The 25895-nt window shown below is 39.9% G+C and overlaps 1 protein-coding gene across 1 annotated transcript in view; it reads left to right on the top strand.

Moving 5' to 3' along the window:
• The window catches only part of TMEM244 (transmembrane protein 244), a 54372-nt gene extending 29597 nt beyond the window's left edge, over positions 1 to 24775 (top strand). Inside the window, exon 6 of the mRNA XM_068984951.1 lies at positions 24642 to 24775. Within this exon, the coding sequence (XP_068841052.1) occupies positions 24642 to 24775 (134 nt within the window). The remainder of the gene's footprint in view (positions 1 to 24641) is intronic.
• The last annotated feature ends 1120 nt before the right edge of the window (positions 24776 to 25895 follow it).

Raw genomic sequence — 25895 nt, 5'->3', positions numbered from 1 at the left:
ACTAGGTCTTTAGAAATCATGTTCTTTCTACCAGAGTGACTCTCAACATGCCACACCTCTTATCTTTACCCCACCCCTTCTTAGGCAGCTTCGCAGGCTCATTCTTATTCTGCTTAATCTCAGCTTGGATGTTCCCTCAGGAAGATTTCTATTATGCCTTTATCAGACCACTGACAGTATCCCTTCTGTGCATCCACACAGCTCCCTAGTCTTTTCCCATCAAAGCATTTGTCACATTCTATTGGAATTGGCTATTTTCCTTTCTATACTGTAGCCTGTGAGGGTAGGAATAAGTCTGCCTAGTTTATTGCTGTGTCCTGGAGTCTAGTAGAGTAGTGACCTTAAACAGATACCGATAATTACTTACTAATTGAAAAATACATTTTTAAAAGATCCAATTTATGAACACATTCTCAAATCACAGAGGAAAGCTTATTTAACTTTCTAAAAGAGTAGTTTTCAGTTTACTTCTTGGAATGCTGACGGTTCCACAAAGATGCTTTCAGGACTATGACAGTGGGAGGACAGGGTGGGTCCTGGATAGCTCCACTTTTTTCTGCTTTGTGTACCAAAGGATTTTTGTCCTTCTAAAGCTGTGCTCTCATGTATTCCAATACAGCGCATCGGCCCGAACAGCTGAATCCTCACTTGGGATATATGGTTGATGTATTAGTTTTCTCTTACTGCTATAACAAATGACCACATACTTAGTTGTTGAAAACAACACAAATTCACTATATTGTTTCTGGAGGTGAGAAGTCTGAGATGAGTCTCACTGGACATCTTTGAGGGGCGGGCATTGTCCAGCCTATCATAGGTGCAGTTCCTCTAAACGAATATGCACACATGCGTCTTCTGGATTGTAAATTGTTAGAAACATGAAAGTCTACATCTTTCAAAAATGATCAAAGAAAGTCATGGGGCCTGCTATAACATAAGGCACATCTCTAATTAATTTAATTTTTAAAAATCTATATATCAAATAACATATATATATATATATATATATATGTTTTCAGGACCATATCCAAATGCATCCATACCACTAAAGTAAATTAGTGTAAACTTTTGGGAGGGTAATTTTGGCAAAATGTATCAAAGTAGAAAACACCTGCATGCTTCAATTGAGAAATTCTACTGTTATTCTACTTACTATTACAGATATAATAGTAATATAAAAAACTGCAAAAGAAGATTAGTTTTATGACTCAGAGTACATTTATATGATGAGACATGACACAGTTATTATAAAGACTGAGGGTGATAGATAGGTGTGCATAGAGAAAGGCACACAAGATAAATTAAATGACGAAAGAGCAAAATGGGGTGCAAAGTCTGATCTGCCTGTCATTTCAGAAAGGACCATATATATGCTGGCTCCCTACTTAATTTGGGGGCAGAACACAAGAAAAACCATTAATAGAGGTCGAGGGTAGGGGATAACAGACACAAGAAAAGAAGGCTCTTCAATTTATGCTTCTCCACCATCTAAATTTTCTACTGTGAGTCTGTCTCACTTTATTTTATAAAAGAAGGCCCTCTGTGTGCATAGTCGTGTCTGATTCTTTGGGACCTCACAGACTGTAGCCCACCAGCCTCCCTGTCTATGGGATTCTCCAGGCAAGAGTACTGGAGTGGTTGCCGTTTCCTTCTTCAATAAAAGAAGGTCAGAAGCAATTAATAACAATAAATGAGAATAACAGTGGAATCAGTAATAATGTTTACAAACTTGCTTATGTACTTCACACAGTTATAAGCACAGTACATAGATCATTTTATTCTCACACCTCTATGAGATAGAAACTATTATTATACCCACTTGGCAGATGAAGAAATCCAGGCTAATGCAGATTAAGAAAATTCTTCAATGTCAGACAGCTAGTAAAGGGAGGGCTCAGACTGATTTGAGGTCTATGTGACCTAAACCAGTGCTCTCAACCATTGTCGCTATTTTCGCTTTTTTGCTTATTTGTTTGTGTTAAAATAAAAATCCTATGAGGTATTATCATATATGTTTTCATACAAGTAAAAACTTTCTCAAATGTCAAAACTTAAAGTATCCTTTTCTCTAACATGCTGAACATCTAAACAGAAGTCACTGTATCACAAAGACCCAGATTTTTGAGGCTTAATATGTTCAAAATGTGAAAAATAAGAGAAAAATTTTAATGAGAAGCATTACTCAAAATGACAGCATGGATAAACACTTATAAGGAGAATAATATAAAGAAATAAATGAGGGTAGAAATGTAAACAGGAAGAACAGAAAAAGAATGAGAAGAAAATTTAAGATTGTACTAACACCAGTGATTTACAGCTTTAAGGAAATGCTTTATAAGAGTAATCTAGGCTATCATTTCTGACAGCTGTAATTTTTTTCCATTATATGCACTAAAGAAATTGTCTATTTCCATTACAGATAGGATGAGACTGAGGTATTTTTCAATGAGAAAATGATGCAGGTAAATCACATAGAGCATCCTTTATTCAATTGCTTCCATACACTAGCACCATTATCATTTTTTAGGAAAAATAATAACAAAAATAAATAAGCAACTCATCATCACTCTAGATTTTCATATAATCAAAAATAATTTGCCAAAACCTTTCCAGGTGGAATTTTTAACTATCACTGCCAGTTCTATACAATGTTTCATGAAGGTTTTGGTGTGAGCCAGTGACTTAGAGATCATTGTACTTACAAGTGCCCTTCCTTTCTGATTTCTTCTACCACGGCTGAATCTCTTAGGTTAATTTGGTTGCATTGTTGCTTTCCAAATCATCCCAGTGGGGTTTTCAGGGTGGTTTTCAGGTAGTTCTCTGGAATCCCTTGGTTAAATTAAGTCTGCTGCTGCTGCTGCTGCTAAGTCGCTTCAGTCGTCCGACTCTATGCGACCCCATAGACGGCAGCCCACAGGTGCTTAAGTTAATGGGTTCTGATTTAACAAGTTTTGACTAGTCTCAAGTCCATGGTTAATTACTAAACGGTCTGTGGGAAGAATATAAATGGAGACCCACATATCCCATAAGCCAACATTTAAATAGTAAAGTCTATCAAACTGTTAAATAAAATGTTTACCCCCATCCTGACAAAGATATCGTACTAACAATAAAACTTATACACACCGTGTAAAACAAGCTTTTATGTACCTGAAGAGAACAAGATTTCAAGAAAATGTGATTGTATTATTATTGTACAAGTTCGGGTGCTTTGTTGATTGAGGTGATGATGTTTAAGTAAGTAATACAGTGGAGATGCTCCATAATTATACATCATTGTATAATTATTCCATACAATTTATTTCTCATGGTTTTATTTCAGGAAGCAAAATGCCAATTAGGTTGTTAAAATCAGGATTTTCTTATAATTTGTGTTCTATTAACAGTAATATCAAACTGAGTCACTGTAGGTCCTAAACTACATTTAATTAATGTAAATTTGGAGAAACTACCCAGCTGAAAAATAGCAAAACAATTAATAAAATTTGCAATACTCATACTTGGGAATGAAACAACAATATTACAAAATTTGAACATTATTAAAGAAAATTTTCAGAGAAGGTGATGGCACCCCACTCTTGCCTGGAGAACCCCAGGGACGGGGGAGCCTGGTAGGCTGCAGTCCATGGGGTTGCGAAGAGTCGGACGCGACTGAACGACTTCACTTTCACTTTTCACTTTCATGCATTGGAGAAGGAAATGGCAACCCACTCCAGTGTTCTTGCCTGGAGAATCCCAGGGACTGGGGAGCCTTGTGGGCTGCCGTCTATGGGGTCGCACAGAGTTGGACACGACTGAAGCGACTGCAGCAGCAGCAGCAAAGAAAATTTTATGAGATATTTTATTTTCATCATGTACTTATGCAATAATATTTACCATCTCTTATAGTAATGTTTTCATTAAATCTTAATTTATTGCTGGGATTTGATTTGTTTAAAGTGAATCTAATAAAATAATTTCATTTCATTTTCAGTGTTTTGGTCAGTAATTAAATCCTTATTTAATAAAGTATTTATATAATATCCTGTTTGTAAATTTTATGTGGGTTATGGCCAATAAAATCTCACTTTCATTGTTTTGAGTTTTTAAAAACATAAGCAAGTTGCCTCTTTGAACCTTTCCTATTTCTTGATGCTTTTCACCTTTTTCTCCATAAGCGCTACTTTTGTATTTTCAATTTCTAGCATACTAGAAATATGAATTCATTCTCACTAACCTAAAGGACTGAGAAATAAAATGTCATTATATTCAAATTAAACTCAGTTTGACCTTTTTCATTAAAAGTGGAAATTAAAATTTTATCTATATATTTTCAAAAATGTTATGTTCTAAAATATTCAAAATGGTATATAAAGTAAAATACAATAAAAATTATAATGATTGATTAAAATTTTAACATAAAATTATTTAAACTAGCCTGAAATTATTTACTTGGGGGCAAGTTAATAAAATCTCATTAAATACTTTCACAAAAACTGAACTATTTGCAATTGCAGATTTTAATGTTCATCTAGTCATTACAAACTTTAGATTATTCTTTACTCATTCTGTCTAGATTTATGTATATGGAGATATAGATATGTAAAAATGCTCCCTGGGTGCCACATACAACAGTGAATGTAGACGGCGAGGAGAGTGGGAACGCGGAGGCTTGATACCACTGTGAAAACAATTTCATTCTGCCAGAGTCTAATGCAATCATCTTATTTGAGAGGAAGGATTTGACAATAGGTTAATTTGCTTTTTCTGTTTTCCACCTACTTCCACACCGAGAATCCTCCCTGCACTCAGAAGCAGTGTGAGCGACACAACCCCCAAACCCTGACAGCATTCAGTGGCGGCCAGCATTCGTCTAGAGACAGGAAGAGAAATGTGCAGTGTTTCTCCAAGGATGAAAAGTGTTACTTCCAAGAGCAGATGTTTAGGATTGTGGGATCTACCATGTCAGCACCAAGCACCACACAGGTGGCAAGCTGATAGAAGTAACTACACGCCCGTTCACAGAAGTTTGTGATACTTGTGGCCCTCTGAAGTGCCAGGCACAGGACAGGGGCCTTTCTGGCCCAAGTTCTAGATGGATGTCTGGACCCTGCCATCACTGCCCCGAGGGCTGCTGTCCCCAGAGATACGCCACTCATCACACAGAGTGTTTAGGACCAGAGATGATGACATGTGTAGCTCTTGCATAGTGAGAAGAGCTTGGCTGGGTATTTGTGTGTCTCTGACACAGCAGAAATCTTGCTTGTTCTATTACAATAGCAGTCTGTCTGCATTTCCTGCTGAGAGACCTCAGACAAGTTAGTAATCCTCCAAGTCTTGCTTCTTCAGCTATAAAATGGGTTCAGTAAAACTACATCCTAGAGTTTTATGAAGATTAGTTGATGAATAATCAATTACTCGTTGCCTGATTTTTTTTGCCGTTGTTCAGTCACTAAGTGGTTTGGGGCCCCATGGACTGTAGCCCACCAGGCTCCTCTGTCCGTGGGATTTTCCAGGCAAGAATACTGGAGTGGGTTACCATTTCCTACTCCGGAGATCTTCCCAACCCAGAGATTGAACCCGCATCTCCTGTGTTTCCTGCACTGGCAGGCGGGTTCTTTACCAATGAGCCTGCCTGATAAATACCTATTTTTATTATTCCTGATATAAAATGTATCCCTCCACTCTCCACCCCACTGTTCAATTAATAGGCTCCATCAACTCTCCCTGAAACACCCTCGGGTAAGAAAAACAGATGGGTTGTTCTCTAAAGAAAGAAATTTTATGCCCCCCAAGATCACGGTTTCTCCCAAACTCTATAGGAAACAGTGACTGAACTGCCATTCTATGTAAATCCTAGACAAACCCAGCTTTCCCTCCCTGCTTGCATCCACACTGCCCCCTCACTGTTTGACAAACTCCTTCGGTTCTGCAGATTGTGCCTCTTTAAATTCCTGGACACAACCTGATCTAGGCCCTCAACTCTACCCAGCAATCCAGTATTATCTCACGTGTTGGCCCAGTGACTATTTCAGGTCTTACCTACCTCAGTCAAATCTTCCACATCTCCTCATTCTTAGATAACTGTGCTTCTTATTCAGAGAAGGTGATGGCACCCCACTCCAGTACTCTTGCCTGGAAAATCCCATGGACGGAGGAGCCTGGTAGGCTGCAGTCCATGGGGTCGCGAAGAGTCAAACACGACTGAACGACTTCACTTTCACTTTTCCCTTTCATGCATTGGAGAAGGAAATGGCAACCCACTCCAGTGTTCTTGCCTAGAGAATCCCAGGAACAGGGGAGCCTGGTGGGCTGCTATCTATGGGGTTGCCCAGAGTCGGACACAACTGAAGCGACTTAGCAGCAGCAGCAGCAGTGCTTCTTATTTCACAGTGAAAATGAATTCATGTGATAGGAACTCTCTCATCCAAGCCTATAAAAGTCAATTTCATCTTACCCATCAACATCACCATCTCTCTTCCTAAGTTTATCCTCCAACTCTGCTCCTGACTACATTTCCCCCAACGTTTCGTAGATTCCCTATGATAAATTATTAGACTTTGCTACTTCAGTTTCTCTCTTTTCACTAAGTCCTTTTCATCAGTATTTAATTATACTCATGCCTCTCTTTTCTTAGAACAAAAACCTGAAAAAGGAAAAAGAAATGTTCCCTAGACCCGTCCCCTGGTACTTTCTATGTGATCTCTCTCCTTCAACAAATTTTACTTTTGAATGAGTTGTCACCATTTATTAATTCAATTTCTCCAACTCCCACACATTCCCCCAAGCCATTTCCACAAAGTTTCACTTCCCCAAGACTGCTCTCACCAACATTTTCAAGGTCAGCCAGTTTTTCAAGGTGTTGATTGACCTTGGGCAACGTTAATATTGTTGACTCCTTTTTGCTTCTGGAAACACTGTCTTATGACTGCCGTGGCTTTTCCTTTCCTTCCCCCCCCCCAACTCCCCCACTATCTACTCAACAGTTTCTTCTTTGTCTCTCCTGCCAGCTCCTCGTCTACTCATAGACTTGTAAGGCTTGTAAGATCCAGATACTTTCTCTATTAACCCCTCACACTCTCACATGACAGCCTTATCCATGTCCACTCACAAGACAGGACACTGTCAGGGCAACCCAGACCATCTTAGGAAGGGAAACTACTGGCTCACATAAGTGGGGAATTCAGAGAATGAAACTTGGCTCAGTCTAAGAAGGTGACTAATCATAGTAAGAATCTGTCCTGATTTACACAATGTTGTCTTCATCCACAGCCAGACTCCCTGAATAGACAAGAGAGCCATAGGCAGCTCCAGACTTTCCTGGCTCAGAATTCTAGAAGGAAAGAAATCAATATTCATTTATATCCATTTCCACTTTTGCTAAAAGGGTTCTGATAAACTCAGCTCAGTTTACATGCTCTTCCTGAACCAAAGCCCTGTGGCCACAGTGAAAGGCTACTTAGAGGGCCAGTCTGGGTCCTAACCTTGCAGTAGGAGTAAAACAGATTGAGTGCCAACCAACACACACGCGCATCCTCACAAGAACTCTGAGGGGGGGAAAGAGTTATTGGGCAAGAAAACAGAATACATATCCATGGTCTTCTTTATCACTTTTGGTCAATTTTCTGTCTATAATTTCTAACTTAACTATGGGTCTTGAGCTCTAGAAGATCATATAAATAACTTTGCAGCCCTGCTTCTTTTGGGGAAATGTATAGGGGCTTCCCTGGTGGCTTAGACGGTAAAGAATCCACCTGTGGTACAGGAGACCTGGGTTTGATCCCTGGATTGGGAAGATCCCCTGGAGAAGGGAATAGTAACCCACTCCAGTATTCTTGCCTGGAGGATCCCATGGACGCAGAAGCCTGGTGAGCTACAGTCCAAAGGGTCATAAAGAGTTAGACATGACTGAGTGACTAAGCACACACATAAGCAAATTAAATGAAAGAGTTCTAGAAGTGAACTCAGGACTCCCTTGGCAGTCCAGTGGTCAAGACTTCATGCTTCCAATACAGGGGACATGGGCTGGACACCCGGTTGGGAAACTAAGATCCCACATGCCTTGTGGCATGACCAATAAATAAAGTGAACTCAGTATTTTCTCCCCTAAAACTTGCTCCGCCCCCTTAATTCTCTCCTTCAGCAAGTGGCACCACCATCTATCCAGTAGCTTGAGCTAAATACCTAGTGGTCATTCTGGATGCCTCACGCTCTCCAACTGGATATCTACATCTAAGTTATTTTCAGATCCTGTGACTTCATAGTTTAATCTGTTGAAATCATATCAAAACATCTTTTCTGATCACAATGCCAGAAATCAATTAAATAGTTCCATCTGTCTAGTTCTTTTAATTTCCTCTACCATGATCCTAATTCAAGACATCATCATTTTTGTATAGACTTCAAAAAAGTTTTCTAAATGATATGCCATTGTTGGCTTCTTTTTATCTCTTCTTTTTAAATTAAAAAAAAATGTTGAGGTCACACACGTATATAAAGTAGCAAAAGATTTCACAAAATTTGTTAAGAAAAACAACACTGGTCTCCTACTCATCCTTCCTTCATTTCCCTAGAGGGAGCAATCATCAGCAATTTTAGCTGATAATTTAGGTGCTTGTGCTCAGATGCTAAGTTGTGTCTGACTCTTTGGAACCCCACGGACTGTAGCCTATGAGGCTTTCTGTCCCTGGGGATTCTCCAAGACTAGAGTGAGTTGCCATTTCCTCCTCCAGGGGGTCTTCCTGACCCAGGGATTGAACCTGCATCACCTGCATTGGCAGGCAGATTCTTTACCACTGAGCCACCAGGGAAGCCCAGGTATTTAGCTACTAAATAATAAGCTGTATTATTATATTTTTTAAATTTTAAGCATTTTCTATTGACTTTCCACTAGGAAAGTTGAGGACTTAACTCCCTTTCCTTCTCTCTCTCTCTATATGTGTGTGTGTGTGTGTGTGAACCACCCTTTTCCCAATAAAGTTGTATCATAATTTTGGCTTGATATGTTGGATTGGCATTCAATGTTATACCTTATTAAAACTATATAAAACTATTCACTGTTGAAGATATTAATGATAGACTTTTTTTTATTTCTTCCTATTTAATATATTTTTCTCCTAAGTGGCTTCTGTTTTTCTTCCTTTTGGATCTATATCTTTTATATTAGAGGGCCTTCTGAGATGCCTGTTAATATCTTAATATCTACTTGTCCGTGTATACTGTAGAGGGAGGGGTGATTGGAAGCTCTGGGTCCATGAGTGAGGTGTGTTAACTGTGAGATTCAGCACCAGGTGATCTAAGTGGGCCACTTAATTGTGGAACCTCTGATGTTGGTATTTCTAGGACTTTCCCTGGGCCTCAGAAATTTCCTAAAGAAAACCATTCCACTTTCCTGCCTTAGGAAGACAGGAAATCGAGAAAAGAAGTTGAGCCAGGGCTGGGACTGGACCACTGCTAAATTCCACGTGGGCCTGGAGGTGCTCCTTTTAAGGCTGGGGCGGGTCAGAATCTCTGACTCGGGTGAACCCAAGATGGGGCTGGCATGGCTTACAAGAGTGCTGATCTGGAGGTTGGGAGACTAAGGCTCCATCCAGTTTTGCTTGTGCCATGAAAGATGAGGATCAGGGTGGGGGCACCTGTTTTTATTCTGTCCTGTTCAAGTGACTGCAAGCTCTACCTTTTAAGTAAAGTTCCCAGGTTTTATACTAAATGATCTTCATTGGTTTTGAAAAATGGCTTTCAGAATCCTAGGAATGGAGAATAAAATCTGCAAGCTTCAGTACCTAGTCTGCTTACATCTTCTAACTGGCCCATTTTTCAGAGGTCACACCTTCTTCCAGACTTCTATGCCTGGGTATGGGAACAAGCCTGCTGTCTTATCCTGTGTGGGTAAGAAACAGTTGCCCAGCTATGTGGAATGTAGCAGTGCCTTTGATGACTTCTTACATAGATGTTAGACTAGGTCCTTCAGTTTACTGAATGAACAAATGCCACCTGTGTTTAGAGAAACATAGAGGGCTAGCCTGAACTTGGAGGAGTAACCCTAAGGAGAACATAATAATTCAATACAAGGTTATGACACAAAAATATAAAGGTGTGCCAAAGTTCTGAGTCAGGAGAGATGAAACTGATTGAGAAACACAGGGACAAAATTACAGGATGCATGGCAAGTTTGTTAGATGGGGAGAGAGAATGTGTTGAAACTCAAGATGCAGAATGGGTTAAGTATTTGCATTCTGCTGCAAAAAGGGTTATACATCTAATTTGCAGGGTTGTGTGATAGTTACAGATTGTGTCTATAGCTGGTTTTACATTTTGAGTTTTTAATAAATTGTAGTACTAGATCATTTTTAGTTAAAATGTTACACTATTGGTAGTTTTTTTTTTTTTTGAAATGTGTATTTTTATATTACAAACAAGAGGAACACATCTGGAAAGTATTTATGAAGGAAGATATGTGCTCCTGGAAACAGATACTAATAATGCATTTTAGTGAGAACTCAGAGACATCTGTATCTGAAATGACTCATGGGGCTTCCTTTCCTATGTGTCACAGCTCCACTGCAGATTCAAACCCCAGACAGGGAAAGGTTAGTCAGTTTGGATTTCAGTGCACACCTCAATAACTAACAATAACAATAACAGTAGTAGCAGTATAGTAGGGCTTTCTAGGCGGCACTAGTGGTAAAGAACTTGCCTGCCAATGCAGAAGAGGTAAGAGACGTGGGTTGGATCCCAGGGTCGGGAAGATCCCCTGGAAGAGGGTATGGCAACCCACTCCAGTATTCTTGCCTGGAGAATCCCATGGACAGAGGAGCCTGGAGGTCTACAGTTCATAGGATCACACAGAGCTGGACACAACTGAAGCAACTTAGCACAGCACAGCACATAGTAATAGTAATAGTGATAGTAATCATATGTGTGTGTGTTCAGTTGTGTTAATAGTAATCATAATATGTACCCTACTGCTCCATACAAGGATTCACACCTAAAAAGGTAGCATCGATAAAATGTGTATGGGAAAAGAAAGTGCTACAACTGTGTTTTCTTTTGGATGGGAATTCTCTTAACTACTACTAGAAACTCAGAGTCATCTCAAGCCAGTGTTTCTGTGCTTTATTTGCAAGTCCTATTTAGGTAATAGTTCTCAAGGGCCTGAAGAAAATGTGCCACAAATATCTTTGTGAAATCCTTTCTCCTGCCCTGTTGTTACACATGAATTTAGATGGGAAGAAATTGTAACTTGAAGGACACTCTGAGGTACCAGAAAACTCTCACCTGTGGGTGCAGGGCATTTCTTGACATAGGACCACAGGTCACCTCAGTTTGAGGACAGTTTGTCTTCAGAATCATAACAATGAAATATCAGTTGCTATTACACTCTATTACTTTATCATGACTATCTAATGCCTTGTTTACTGTTTAGCACATGATGCCTTAATAGTTATCTCATTTCACCTACTTTAGAGAAGTTCATTTAAACATCTGTTAATGAATAGAGATATGTGCTAATCTTCTAAGTGTTCAATAAATCAGTTATAATACTTATCATTTCAGCTAAACAAAAATCATAGAAAAGAAATCAGATTACATATGTTTTTAAGAAAGGGAAAAGGCCAGGTCATGATAATGAGGGCCGGTAAACTATCTTCCTTTTTTACTTTAGCTTCAACTGTTGTCATGTTTTTAAGTTCTACTCATTTAAAAGTTACACCAATTTTATTAATAAATGCCTTTATGACTGATGGTAATATAAATGGGTGCCATTTTTCTAACCATCAAGATGGTAATATGTAACAAGATCTTAAAAATACATTTATATCATCTGGCCAAAGAATCCTACACCTGAATTATATATCTTTATGTTCATAGAAGTGTTCAGTGGTATCTGTGTGTAAAAATCAGCAATGTATAATAAATGCATTAAAAACAAAATTCAGTAGAACCTAATTATTTTTTTAATAAAATTGATATGTTTTACTCATTTAAAAATTACATCAATTTTATTAATAAAAATAATTAGGTTCTACTGATTTTTACACATAGACACCACTGAACGCTTCTAAGAAAATAGGAGAAAGATGTATAGTCAGGAGTAGCATTCTTTTGTCAGATGATATAAATGTATTTTTAAGATCTTGTTACATATTACCTTCTTGATGGTTAGAAAAATGGCACCCATTTATATTACCATCAGCCATAAAAGCATTTACCCTTTTCCTTGCAGCCCTGCCAGCATCGAGGTAAATCATTTTTATGTCTCTAAGAACTGATGAACAGCAAACATCCAGAACCACTGTTTTGCACACTAGACCTTCAAATTTCTATGCCAGTTATCTTGTTAGAATTAAGATCTCGTAATGAAGGATTTTGCCTGAGAAGAATTCAAGTAATTTACACAATCATATTACTCTGACCATTTCTGTATTCAGTTTTCTTTCAAAGAAACTGGTTGCAAAAATCCTAGATTGCTACATTGTTTATTAATCTAGGGTTTTAGTCTTTTCACATGAACTGTTTATTGGCTATGTTGTATAATCTTGTCCTGATTTGAAGCTATTAAAATGCCTTCAAAATTAATACCAAAATATTTTGAAAGAGTTTGTAAAGCTGTGGACAAATTAATGTGGTTTAATATCATCTTAAAAGAGAAAAGGTTTTCTGAAAATAGGACAGTAAATGAAAAGCTTTTCAATGCAAAATTACAGAAATTATAAATGAAAGAAAGCAAACATTATTTTAACATACACAGCTACACTCACAAGAAAGTGGGGGAAGTCTCCAGAGGACACAAAGGAAAGAAAGGAAACTGAATGAAAAAAAATGTCTTTCAAAGAGGGGTTTGTGAATCCTGATGAACCAGAGGCTTGGAAATTAACTGAGCATAAATCCATGCTGAAATGGCATGTAGGGAATTGAGCCTACAAAAAGATAGGCAGTTAGAAATTATTTACACATATGGAAAAGGTAAACTAAAAGTTATCTGTCCCTAACATAGGGTGAGAAGGAAAACTTTTGGTCTCAGCCAAGGCTTTTGTTGAAAAAAGTTAATAACGTTGTAAATTTATGATCATAGACCTGATCACACAATTTTGAGGTTTGAATTGACATTATCATTGTAAGTCTGGGAACTACATACCAATAAATTAACATAAATATGAACCTAGACTAGTTACAATCCTAGGATACCTTAAATCAAATTACATAGAATTACCACACATAAATCCTAGGAAGATAAGCTCACATTCTAAAACTCTAACACATACATGGAAAAAAAATCTACCCTGAAAAAGATCAGCAGAGAAAAAAAGGTATGATTGGACCCCACCTCCAAGAACAAGATTATCAGACACAACAATAAAATAAACATGTTAAATAAAGTATATAAACTAAACAAACAAGGACATGAGAAAGATATGTTACTATGAAAACTGCCAAGCAAATTTTAAAAAGAAAAAATAAATTTGTAGAAAATAAATATATCCACTAGAATTTAAGTTACTGAATATGGTGGTTGGTGGTTTAGTTGCTAAGTTGTGTTTTACTCTTTGTGACCCCATGGAAGCCCGCTAGGCTCTCCTATCCATGGGGATTCTCCAGGCAAGAATACTGGAGTAGGTTGCCATTTCCTTCTCCAAAAGAAATACAGTCACTGCTGCTGCTGCTGCTGCTGCTGCTGCTGCTAAGTCGCTTCAGTCGTGTCCGACTCTGTGCGACCCCATAGATGGCAGCCCACCAGGCTCCCCCGTCCCTGGGATTCTCCAGGCAAGAACACTGGAGTGGGTTGCCATTTCCTTCTCCAATGCATGAAAGTGAAAAGTGAAAGTGAAGTCGCTCAGCCGTGTCTGACTCTTCGCGACCCCATGGACTGCACCCTACCAGGTTCCACCATCCATGGGATTTTCCAGGTAAGAGTACTGGAGTGGGGTGCCATCGCCTTCTCCAAATATAGTCACTAGAATTTAACAATTGTTGAATATGTTAAACTTAAGATTATATGAATATAGAAAGAGTGTTAGTGCATTGGTAGATTTTACTGAGAAAACTATGGACAATATGATAAAAATAAATAAATAACGTGAAAAAGAAATGAACAGACATGCAGGATAGAATGAGAAGGTTCAATATATGTGTAACTGGTACACCATGAGAAGACATTAACGAGATTAGAAGAGAGGCAAATTTTGTAAATGATACGAACATAGAAGAGGGCGTCCCAGGTGACGCTAGTGATAAGGAACCTGCATTCCAATGCAAGAGCCACATAAGACGTGGGTTAGATCCATAGATCAGGAAGATCCCCTGGAGAAGGAAATGGAAACTTCAGTATTTTTGCCTGCAGAATACCATGGACAGAAGATCCTGGTGTGCTACAGTCCAAGGGGTCGCAAAGAGTTGGACATGACTGAAGCAACTGAGCACGCATGCATAAACACAGAACTCTCCAGAATTTAATAAAGTTAGTAATCTAAGATTCAAAGTCTAAACAAGTAAGTCTGGAGGATAGCAAAGCTACATGCTTAAACTACTGAAAATCAAAAATAGAAAGGAGATATTAAGCAATGAGGCACAAAAAAATACAGACTGATAAGTAACATTTGTTGCTGCTGTTCAGGCACTCAGTTATGTCCAACTCTTTGAGACCCCATGGACTGCAGCATGCCAGGTTTCCCCGTACTTCACCATCTCTGGGATTTTGCTCAAATTCATGTCCATTGAGTTGGTGATACCATCCAAGCATCTCATCCTCTGTCGCCCCCTTCTCCTCCTGCCCTCAGTCTCTCCTAGCAGTGGGTCTTTTCCAATGAGTTGGCTCTTCACATCAGGTGGCCAAAGTATTGAAGCTTCCAATGAATATTCAGGGTTGATTTCCTTTAGGATTGACTGGTTTGATCTCCTTGCAGTCCAAGGGACTTTTGAGAGTCTTCTCCATCACCACAGTTCAAAAGCATCAATTCTTCAGTGCTCAGCCTTCTTTATGGTCCAACTCTCACCATAAATAGCATCAATAGCTGCAAGAAGACAATGAAACAATATAGTTATAATATTCATAAGAAAATAACTGAGAATCTAGATATTATATCCAGATAAGCTATCATTCAAATATGAGACCAATTTAAAGGGTTATTTGGATAATAATGAGTAAATTGAGTTAAATGTTGCTGAATGAACTATTAAGCGAAGTATCGCTATTTCAGGGAGAAGAGTAATTGCAGAAAGGAAGGAGAGGCAAGAAGGAAAAAACCATTTTACATTTTACATATTGGTAAATCTTAAAAAAGTTGAATATAAAAAAGAATAAGAAATATGATGACCAATTCATAGCTATAAAACCAAGGTGATATGAAAATACTGGGTAATATTAGCATTACCCAGAAGGAGGAAAGAATAAGTTTTTAGAGTATTTTTAACATTTACTTTAAATTTACACAAGAAGTTCATTCTACTTACTGACAAACACATGGAGTCAAACTGCCATCAAGGTGGCAGTTTCCATCCAGCCCCTCCTTTATAATCAGTCCTTTCCCATACTCCTAACCACCGGCAACCTCTGCTCTGTTCACCATCTCTGTAGTTTTCCAGACTGCCATATAAATGGAATCATAAAGAATGTACCCTATTTTACATGTAACATATAAAACTGAGACTCATCCACATTGTTGCATACATCACTATTCCAGTCTTTGATTCCCAAGTAGTAGTTTTGATAATTCCAACATCTGGTTGATTCAGGGTTGGCATCTGTTGATTAGCTTTTCCTTTAAGTTGTGGTCATATTTTTCTGGTAATTTTTTGTAAATTCAAATGTACCATGGGCATTTTGAATATCATGTTGTGAGACTCTGGATCCTGTTAAAATCCCGTGGAGAATGTTGATGATGTTAGCAATCAGTCAACATTCAGACTGAAAGTTCTACCTTGCAATCTGTGGGCTGTGGTTCCATTGGCAGTTCAGTTTTCAAAGCTTTGCTATGCTGTGTGTGTCTGCCCTGCACATGCACCCTTTGTGTGCCAGTCTGGGAACTGGGTACTGTTTTATATCACAATTCAGTTCCCAAAACCTCTGCTGTGCTTCTCTTAGTCTGTTCTGTAGGTCAGGTCAGGTGTAAGCTTGATTTGCGTCAGGTCACACATATAATTTAGGAGTCCTCTTCTCCAGACCCCTCAGTTCAGGGATTTTTCCCATGTTCTCAGGTAAAGGTTTTCTCTCAGTTACTTTCACCAGAAAAGATGGTTCTACCAGGCTCTACCATGACAATCACGTTTATTTTTTTGTCCTTCAATCTACTCTTGGAATTAAACATATTTCCTATTGACCTCTGTTAAATTCAACATGTTAATATTTCTTTAGGGTTTTTTCATTAATATTTTCTCTCTCAATATGCACACACAAATTGCACCCCCAAAATTCATATGTTTAAGCACCAACTCTCAATATGATGGTATTTGAAGATGAGGGCTTTGGAAGTAATTAGGTTTAGACAAGGTCATGAGGGTGGAGCCCTCATGATGAGATTAGCGCCCTTTATAAGCAGAGACACCAGAGAACTTGCTCCCTTTATGATGTGAGAATACAGTGAGAAAGGAGCCATCTGCAAACTAGGATGAGAGCCCTCACCAAAACCTGATCCCATTGGCAGCCTGGTCTCTGCCTTCCAGCCTCCGGCTGGTTAGGCCATTCTGTCTATGATATTTTGGTATGGCAGCTTGAGCTGACTAATGTACACATCCTGTTGGTTCTGTTTCTCTGGATACAGATGCCTTCCTTCTTCTCTGTCTCTGAAACAATTTATATTACATTGACATTCTCGGTACTAGAAAAATTTGAAAACAGTCATCCACAAAACAACTTTTTATTTGAGGTTTCTCTGATTGCTTTCTGTGTTTCTTATGAGGCTGCTCATCTGTTTAGGTTTTATATCTCTTCTGGGGTCAATTATTTTTAAATTTCTGTAAGATTATCTATTTTACTCAGTTTTTCAAATTTGTTTGCATAGTACTGTAAAACGTACATGCATGCATGCTCAGTTGTGTCCAGCTCTTTGCAACACCATGGACTTGTAGCCCACCAGGCTCCTATATCCACAGAATTTTCCAGGCAACAATACTGGAGTGGGTTGCCATTTCCTCCTCCAGGGAAGTTTCCTGATCCAGGGATCAAATCCATGATATGTACTGTCATAAAATATTGTCATATAATAGCTTATGTTTTCAACTGTGGTTATTCCTGTCATTACCATACTCTTCAGTGAGTGTATCACAGTGTGATTTCAACTTGCATCTCAACTCCTGCTCTTCATATCTCTGGTTTATCCCAGATGACATTTTCAAACATTAATGATGTTACTGTCCTTCCTCCAAGGCTGTTGGTATTCTTTTTGCTGTTGTTTAATAATTTTTGCCTTTTCAATTAAGTTTTGTACCTCTGCTCCTACTCCATATATTTCTTTAGAAATTTCTGTTACTTCATTTTCCTCTCCCCATTTTTTCATGTATTTTCTTGTTTCTTGGCACATTAGCTACCAATTTGTTTATTAAAGGTGAATGATCATCTTTTTAGCAGCCTATATATCAATTTAATAAAACAAAGTAACTGAAACTATGAGGGCTGACATTGATCCTCTATCTAAGCACTTAACATGTTCAGAATAGTTAACACTATTTTATAGCTAATATTAATCAATGTTAATATTACAGCACATTCAACATATTCCTAAATAAAAGGTATTTAAAACTGAGGAAACATTTTAATTATCTCAGAATAGAGTATCTTAGTGTAGCAGAGACTGCTAACTTTCAGTATCTATTCTTCCTTGTTTTTGATAGTAAAAACCTTCTTGTTAGCAGCCACATTTCCCACTTTACCTTGCAGAAAATTGTGACTACATGACTATGTTCCAGTCAGTGGGTCTCAGCGCAAGCACAACCTCAACACCATTTCCTTCAAGGGAATTACCCTCTGCTTTCACTCTCTTCTCTGTGGGCTGGAACTGGGAGGTGCTGCCCAAAACTAGCATAGAGTGTCTTTACCAAAATTTTAAAACATGGCTGCTCCAGGAAAATAAAGATGTCCTTGCTTTGCCACTGGATTTGATAAAAACAGTCACTTTGGACAGATAATTCATACCTTTGGACAAACTCATGGCCAAAACTGCTGTTTCTTTCTCTTGTCCCTAACCAATGCTACAGGAGAATTTGGGCTAAATTTTTGCCAGTGAGCTGTCTTCTACTGCGAGGCAAGATGACATCCCAAGTAATGGCCAACCAACAAGAAAGCAGAAACCTGAGCTCCTTCCCAAAGGACTTTATGAAGCAGAGCCCACCTTACAGGTGTAGCATGAGGAAGAAATTGATTTCTATCTTTTCGGGGGTCTCGTTGTAGTAGCTAAGTCTATATTTTAACTATACTTTGATTTCTATCCTACACAAAGCATTGACTTGATACTTGATATCGACTAAATAAATTCATCTCTTTATTCAACTCCCAAACTCATTCAGTGCAGATATCTTCGACATGAGATGAAATTCAGTCTTTAAGTCAGAATGTCACAGAAGTGGATCTTGTTAATGCATACTGAAGCACACAACTTCTGTTATATATGAGTTGTTCTTATTTTTTCTATTTTACTAAAATCTGTGAAATGGGCATCTTTCAGCTTACTAGTCTATTTGCTCTTTTCCCTCAATATATTTCTGAGTAGACTATTCTTCCTCTCAAAAGAAGGGGGATTTTTTTTTTTTAATCCTAGTGATTCATGGAAGATTTGGTCAGTCAACCTCAAGCAAACATTCAAGGAACTAAAATAAGTTCATTTTCAGAAAATAGTGACTCTATAGATATCCAGTGTGTCAACTGCCACTAAGGTAATTTTCCTTCTTTGTGTAAATGGATGACGATAAAAGAAATAACTCCCTTCATGTCAAATAAACTTGGGCATACCTAGGGCTTGTCAGACCAAGTGAGCCTTTCAGTGCAGGATGCAATATTTATGTAATGTAGTACCACATTTTGATAAATGTTTACTAAATATATAACATGCGCCAAAGTCTATGCCATGCATGAATATTTTCCTTACCTTTGAAACCCTTGCATATCATCTGCTAGTGGAAGAGACAAATGAGTAAAGAGATAATCTTAATATAAAGTAGTGATTTTGACAAAAGCACAGTGCAAGTCAGTTATTAATGTATTGATTCTCAACTCCAAAACCATTCTTTGCCTGCTTGTGATACTGAAATATTTCTTTCCAGATGGCATGATATTAACGTTGGTCAATAGAGGGCGCTGGAGGGACACTGCAGGAGGTGGGGCTGCCTCTTCCTGGTTCCTGTGCGTCTTCTTTCTCCTGCGATGTTGTGCTTTCTGTGTGTGTGGCACAATGTGTGCCTTCTGTGTGCCTTCTTTCTCCTGAAATGTTGAGCTAACATGCAGGACATCCAGTGGAGCTCACCTTCAGTGACTTTCAGCAGCACTCCTGTAGAAGTCTTTTCAGCCCCAATAGCATTTCCAGCAGTACTGCAGCAGTACCTCCCAAAGCAGTTTGTAGGTGAGTTCTGGAGTCATCCTAGCTGAGTTTACTGGCATCTCATCATCTCCAGGCAGCAGCTTCTGGAGTGTTCTATAGTCTTTCCAGCTACCTACACATCTGCAAGTTCATTTTACAGCCTCACGGCTGGATTTAGCTGGGTTCTGTGGGTGCCCAGAGAGTTCAATACCTCTTGCTGGTGACTTCCTGGCAATTTTCTGGTAAGTCCAGCCAGTATCCAACTAGCTGCCCAGCCAGTTCAACAGCAGCTTCCCCAGGTAGCCTCCCAGCAGGCAGTGTCCTACCAGCTATCCTCAGCCTACTAGCATCACTGCAGAAGCCTTCTAGCTCGGGAGTCCCAGCCCCCACTGTTCATGACCTCGGCTTGCTGAGGATGGACCAGTGCTGGCCTGGGCACTCAGGAAACCTCTCCATTATCCATTGGGCAGCAACTGCCTCACAGAGAAATGAGTCACAGTCTTGGGAAGAGTCTCCTTCCTTGGATACTTCTTCATCCTCGGGGTATTCTTTAGAACTCTTTTGATCCCTTTTCACTAGTTTTCTCTGAAAACAGTGAATAATTCTTCATATTAAGCTTTCCCTTTACAAGTTACTCTGGGGTTTCCATCTCCTTGTCGGGCTCTAGCTGATAAACACTATTATTATATCTTACCCATAATTATTGACTCTAAATTAACAATAATACATAACAATTCTTGCTGATACTGAATAAATTCCATCTTTCCTGGAGAAATATCTGGCAGTCTGTTGGTTTTAAGTCAACACATCTCACCTAAAAATAAATGTTGAAGAAATCCTGTATCAAGCAAGAGAAAATTATTTTCCCAGTCAAGAATTGAAGTACATTATAAATTTAACTCAAAAGTTTGATAATCCATTGTCTGTGGGACTTAAGTTTGAGGAAAAGGGAGTGTTAAACAACCAATGCTCCACTTTATCGCCTGACACCGGACTCTGAAGTTTAGAATAGAACTTCTGTGTGGAAACACACAGGCCCACAGGAGTAAGACTAAGTTAATTCTTTTTAAAATTATTAAAAATTAAAAAAATATGAATCACAGAATAGCATATTACATCTTCCAAGAGCAAGTTCTCATGGAATTGAGGAGGGCATTATCCTTATTATTTTATAAGGACTTTATTGTTTAGTTGCTAAGTCGTGTCTCTTTTGTGACCACATGGACTGTAGCCCGTCAGGCTCCTCTGTCCATGGGATTTCCCCGGCAAAAATACTGGAGTGGCTTGCCATTTCCATATCCAAGGGATCTTCTTGACCCCAACCCAGGGATCAAACCAACATCTCCTGCATTGGCAGGTGGATTCTTTACCATTATGACACTGGGGAAGCCTGAGCTACCTGGGTAAGGAGTTGCTAACACAGAAGTTTGAGGTCACACATTGTAGAATTCAGCTCAGTAACATAATCTCCACATGGACTCTACAACAAGAAACATACAGTGAAACACAAAGATGAAGCCAATTCCTGCCTTTAAGGAGTTTATCATTCAGTAAGGAAGAGACTTTTGTGTATGACATGGGCATCCCTGGTGGCTCGGACAGTAAAGGGTCCACCTGCAGTGCAGGAGACCTGGGTTTGATCCCTAGGTTGGGAAGATCCCCTGGAGGAGGGCATAGCAACCTACTCCAGTGTTCTTCCCTGGAGAACCCCATGGAGTGGCAAAGAGTCGGACACAACTGAGCGACTAACCACAGCACAAGTATATGGCAAACAGAACTAAGGAGAAAGTGCAGGAGGAAGGCAGAGTGGACTGCGGGACAGCAAAGGATATGGTCAGAGCAAGCAGTCCAGCTCAGCCAGAATATAAAATGCATGGCTGAGTGTGACAGAAAGTACTCACATGCTATGCTAAGACACTGAGTTAATTCTTAGTCATTTTAACATTTTGAATAAGAAATTGAAACAAGCTTATTTCAGGAGGCTTTTGACCACAAGGAAACCCAATTTAAAGTGACTTTAGGGACTTCTCTGGTGTCCAGCAGCTAAGACACGGCACTTCCACCGCAGGAGGAAGGTTCAGTTCCTGGTCGGGGAGCTAAGATCTCACATGCCACATGTGGCAAAAAAAATATATTGTAGAAAAAAACTAAAACTAATTTTATTAAATAATCAAAAACAATAAAGTGACTTTAAACATATTTCTTTAGCTCACATTCCAATAGGTGAGGTAAAGGTACGCATTGGTAAATAGGTCAGTTCAGTGATACTCACTAAAGACCCATGGTTTCCATCTGGACTCTTCATTTGGTACAGTGTTGACTCTTGACAACTCTGACCTTCTCCAGGTGGAATCTTTCTGCTTCCTTTTGTGCTCCTCTGTCTCAGCAAGGCTCAGGATTCTGACAGAGTGGTTGCAGTCTCCACTGGTGACGCTCTGATGAACTCTGACACTTGACAACATGGACTTCAAACCTGGTTCCACCTATAGTTCTATTTCTTGAGCTCTCAAAGCCTTGGTTTCATCATCAGAGATGATAATAGTCTATCCATATCCATGACCAATGATTGTTTGTGCCTGTTTTCTTTTGTTCCTCAGCAAACATATAGTTATACACTGTAAGTTCAAAATATAAAATTGTGGTAAGTGCTATTAAAAGATGCTTTGTGTGATAATGCAATGTGATCTTTGTAAAGAATTTAGCTGTGCCTGGAAGAACATAAAGTGCCAAAGAAACGATGGCTATGTCACCAAAACAAATTCTTGGCTCAGATGATTTGGATACCCTGGGTAACCTTTGAGAACCAGCTTTACTGAAGTTAATGAATAGCAGAAATTTGTAGGAGATGAATGAGGATGATGGTATAAGGAATCTTTGCTATGAAATAAAATGAGTGGGTCCAGAGGGCCCAAGGTAAGAGAATAATTGCTTCCTCTTCTGTTTCAATTGGGATCAAGAAGCAGGGATTTGCTGTTGTTCAGTTGCTCAGCCGTGTCCAACTCTTTGCAACCCCATGGACTGCAGCACACCAGGCTCACCTGTCCTTCACCATCTCCTGGAGTTAGCTCAAACTTATGTCCACTGAGTCAGTGATGCCATCCAACCATCTCATCCTCTGTTGCCGCCTCTCCTCCTGCCCTCAATCTTTCCCAGCATCAGGGTCTTTTCCAGTGAGTTGACTCTGCATCAGGTGGCCAAAGCAGGGATTAAATAAACAGCACTACCCTGATTATTTGTATCTATCTGGTCTGCACAAAAAGTTCTGTGTCTTCCCTCCCAGGTATGAAATATTTGATTTGGTTACACTGAAATTTTAATTTGTCCAACTAGAATCACTTCTAGAAAATGTCCCTAAATTAACTCCACCAATTTTCTAATTGGTCACCACAGTTAGGACTCCCACCTGTGCCTTAATCTAAACTGAAAACAAGTGAAGACCAGTAATTGTGGAGATGTTTACAATTGTATAGATGGAAACAGCCAGTGTTGTCCCTAATCTTAAGGAATTCACAGCTGGTGGTAGGTAGGGCCTGATTTAGTTAAAAACAATCCAGAAAGTGTGAGATAAAAATATGCTTTGGAGAGGTGGGAGTGGGGGAAGTCGAGGGTGGGGCATGAGGGGGCTGAGTGGGGGGTCAGGGGGTTGGAGGGGTGAGGGAGTTGGAGGTTTGGGGTGAGGGGGTTGAAGGGGCAAGGGGTTAGGGCTCTAGAGTCCAACAGCACTTGAGTCTTAAAGGGAGTGTGGAAAGTAGTCAGAAAATGGAGGACTAGGAAAAGAGAGGAAGAGAAGGAGAGAGAGAGATGGGGAAGAGAGAGAGATGGGGAAGAGAGACAGATATGGGGTGGGGAGATAGAGTTTTCCTGACCTAGGGACTGGATCAATAGGTCAAGGCTGCACCAAGGATTCAAAAAACATCTGACTCCCAGCTCAGGCCTATTTCCTGTCCAGACTCCCACAAGTCCAGCTTTCAGGTTTTAGCTCCACTTCAGCCATGAAATCCTCTTGGATTCACCCTCCACCCTCCACTGGCTAGTCTACTAGCCAGAACTGAGTAGCTAGTAATTTTTCAAAATTAAATAATGGTGTGATCTGCAAACATGGACAGTCAATGTCCCTGATATCAATAGTAGCAGAGAGAATATGCTCTGGATTTGACTCCTCTTGGCCTGAAAGAGAGGAAAATAGAACACCCAGCAACACAAAAGGAAAATCCTAGTTAAAAGCCAATTTGCTTAAGCATTTGGACACTTATGACAAAAATTAGTGTCATTGGGCTAAAAAGGCAAACTGAGGTCGAGTTAGAATAAAATTCACACCAAATTCAAGAACTTCAGCCTTCCTGAATGTGCCATTTACAGATTAACTACCAAACCCACAGTTCACTGTCACACACATGCATTTATGAGCATTTGCCATTCACCAAGCCCAGGTAAAAGGATTCACGAATCAGCAACATTCCCTGCTTTCACTGAGCTTGCCATCTGAAAGACTGAAACTTCAAAATGTTATTATAATACGTGTTAACATTTCAATTTTAAAATTGCACATTTATAAAACGCTTGTTTTTTAAAGTAATTATCTGTAGGCAGACTTCACTTGTGTAGAGATCAATTAATTCATAACACAGCTGTCTAGATTTTTCAAACACAGGCAATTCCACACCTAATCCTTAAGATAATCAGTGATTTGCTAGGATTAAAACCCCTTCACTCCCTAGACCACGTACTTGACCCCAGAGGCAACCTGATGGTGCAGGAAGAGCGTTAAAGACTAAACATCACTGATAGCATCCAAACATCTCCATCAACCTACCGATCAGAAATATGTGCTAAGGGCAGTGCAATGTGTTCATCTGCCTACCCCCAAACCCCTCGCTCCTACCTCCCATACCCCCAACCTACCTCCCTCCCCTCTCTCTGGATTTGGCTCATTTTGGCAAAGAACATCTTAGGACCCCCCCACCCACCCCCTACCTCCCACCCACTCTCCCTCCCACCCTCGATTTGGCTTATCTTGGCAAAGAACATCTTAGGAGGCCTCCCTCCCTTCCTCCCCTCTTTCTTTCTTTCAAAGGCGGATAGGGAGAAGTTCATCTCCCTATTCGAGAAAAATTACCTCCATTAAATCTCACCCTTGGCCCACCTCTTGGTTCTCAGATCAGGCAAAAGGTCACCGCGTGCAAGACCCTAGTCGGAGGCGAGCACGCTCCATAGCTGGGGCCGCTCCGCCCTCGCAGCCGGCTTTGGCTCACGCGGAGCTCGGAGAGGCGAGGGGCTCGTGCGGCAGCTGATCCTGGCTCCTGGAAAGCTGACCTTCCCTGCCCAGTAACGTGCGGCTGCCGGAGCCTCAGCTGCAGCCGCTCTGCCGGCCCCGCAGCGCACTCTCGCGCTCCTGGTCCACGCGCCCGCGCCGCAGCCCGAGGCTCGTAGCAGCTGCTGGGTGATCCAGCGGAAATGACAAGCCGCGCTTCCCGGTGACAGGAGAGTGCGAGCCGCTGCTCTTCCGAGCCCGAGAGAGGAGCTGTGGCGAGGAAGCAGCGCCCTGAGAAGGTTGTCGCCGCGGCGGCTCAGCCTCGGCGCCGGCTCTTCACTTCTTGTCACCCGGGCGTTCCGCGCCCTTGACCTGGGAAAGATGGTTATAATAGTAACAAAGCTGGTGCACTGCTTTCATCTCAGGTAAGGAGAGCGGCTTTGCGTGCTTTTCTCTGTTCTGTGCATGTGGTGGCTCCGAAGCCCACACTGGGAAAGGTCTTTTACCTGCTGAAGTTTGTTTTTTAACGAAGACTGAGAAAAAAGAGATTTTGTGTGATTTTAAAAATCCTTTCGGGTTGAGGTTAAAAGTAAGCTTTAGTGTTCTTTCTTGACCTCTGTTTTTCTTGACCCTGTCCCTGACCTGATTGGTAAAATTTCAGCCTCTGTTTGCAAGATGAGATTAAGGAACTTTTTTTTTTTTCCTTTTTAAAGATTTCTGGGATATTCTAGGGGAGCTACTTTCCATATAGGCAAACGGATATTTTAATTGGTAGTCTTTTCAGGATGATTATGATTTCAATTACAGCTAAGAAAGGATAATTAATAATACTAAAGTTGAACATCAGTTTTGAGCAGCATTGAACTTAAGTTGCCTAGAGGACATGTGCATACTGGATGCAGTTACCTAGTTAATTGTGAAAACAAAAACAAGTGGTAGGGGTTACTCTTGAGAAATAGGGGCCCACAGATTTAAAGAAAAACAAAAAATTAGCATTCCTTCTGTCCTTTGGGTGTTGATCAAGAGAGCGTCTCCACAGCACTGTCAGTTCAAAACTAAAGAAACACTGTCAAAGTGTAGTTTTGTGGTTGCAAATTAACATTGTTGATGAAAACTGTGGAGTCAACATCTTTAGCTGACTCTTCATATAAAGAAAAAAA

The sequence above is a fragment of the Capricornis sumatraensis genome, chromosome 13, assembly GCF_032405125.1.
Source record: "Capricornis sumatraensis isolate serow.1 chromosome 13, serow.2, whole genome shotgun sequence".
NCBI lineage: Eukaryota > Metazoa > Chordata > Mammalia > Artiodactyla > Bovidae > Capricornis > Capricornis sumatraensis.
Note: the sequence above shows the minus strand (reverse complement) of the source record. Positions and strands in the feature narration are given on the sequence as shown.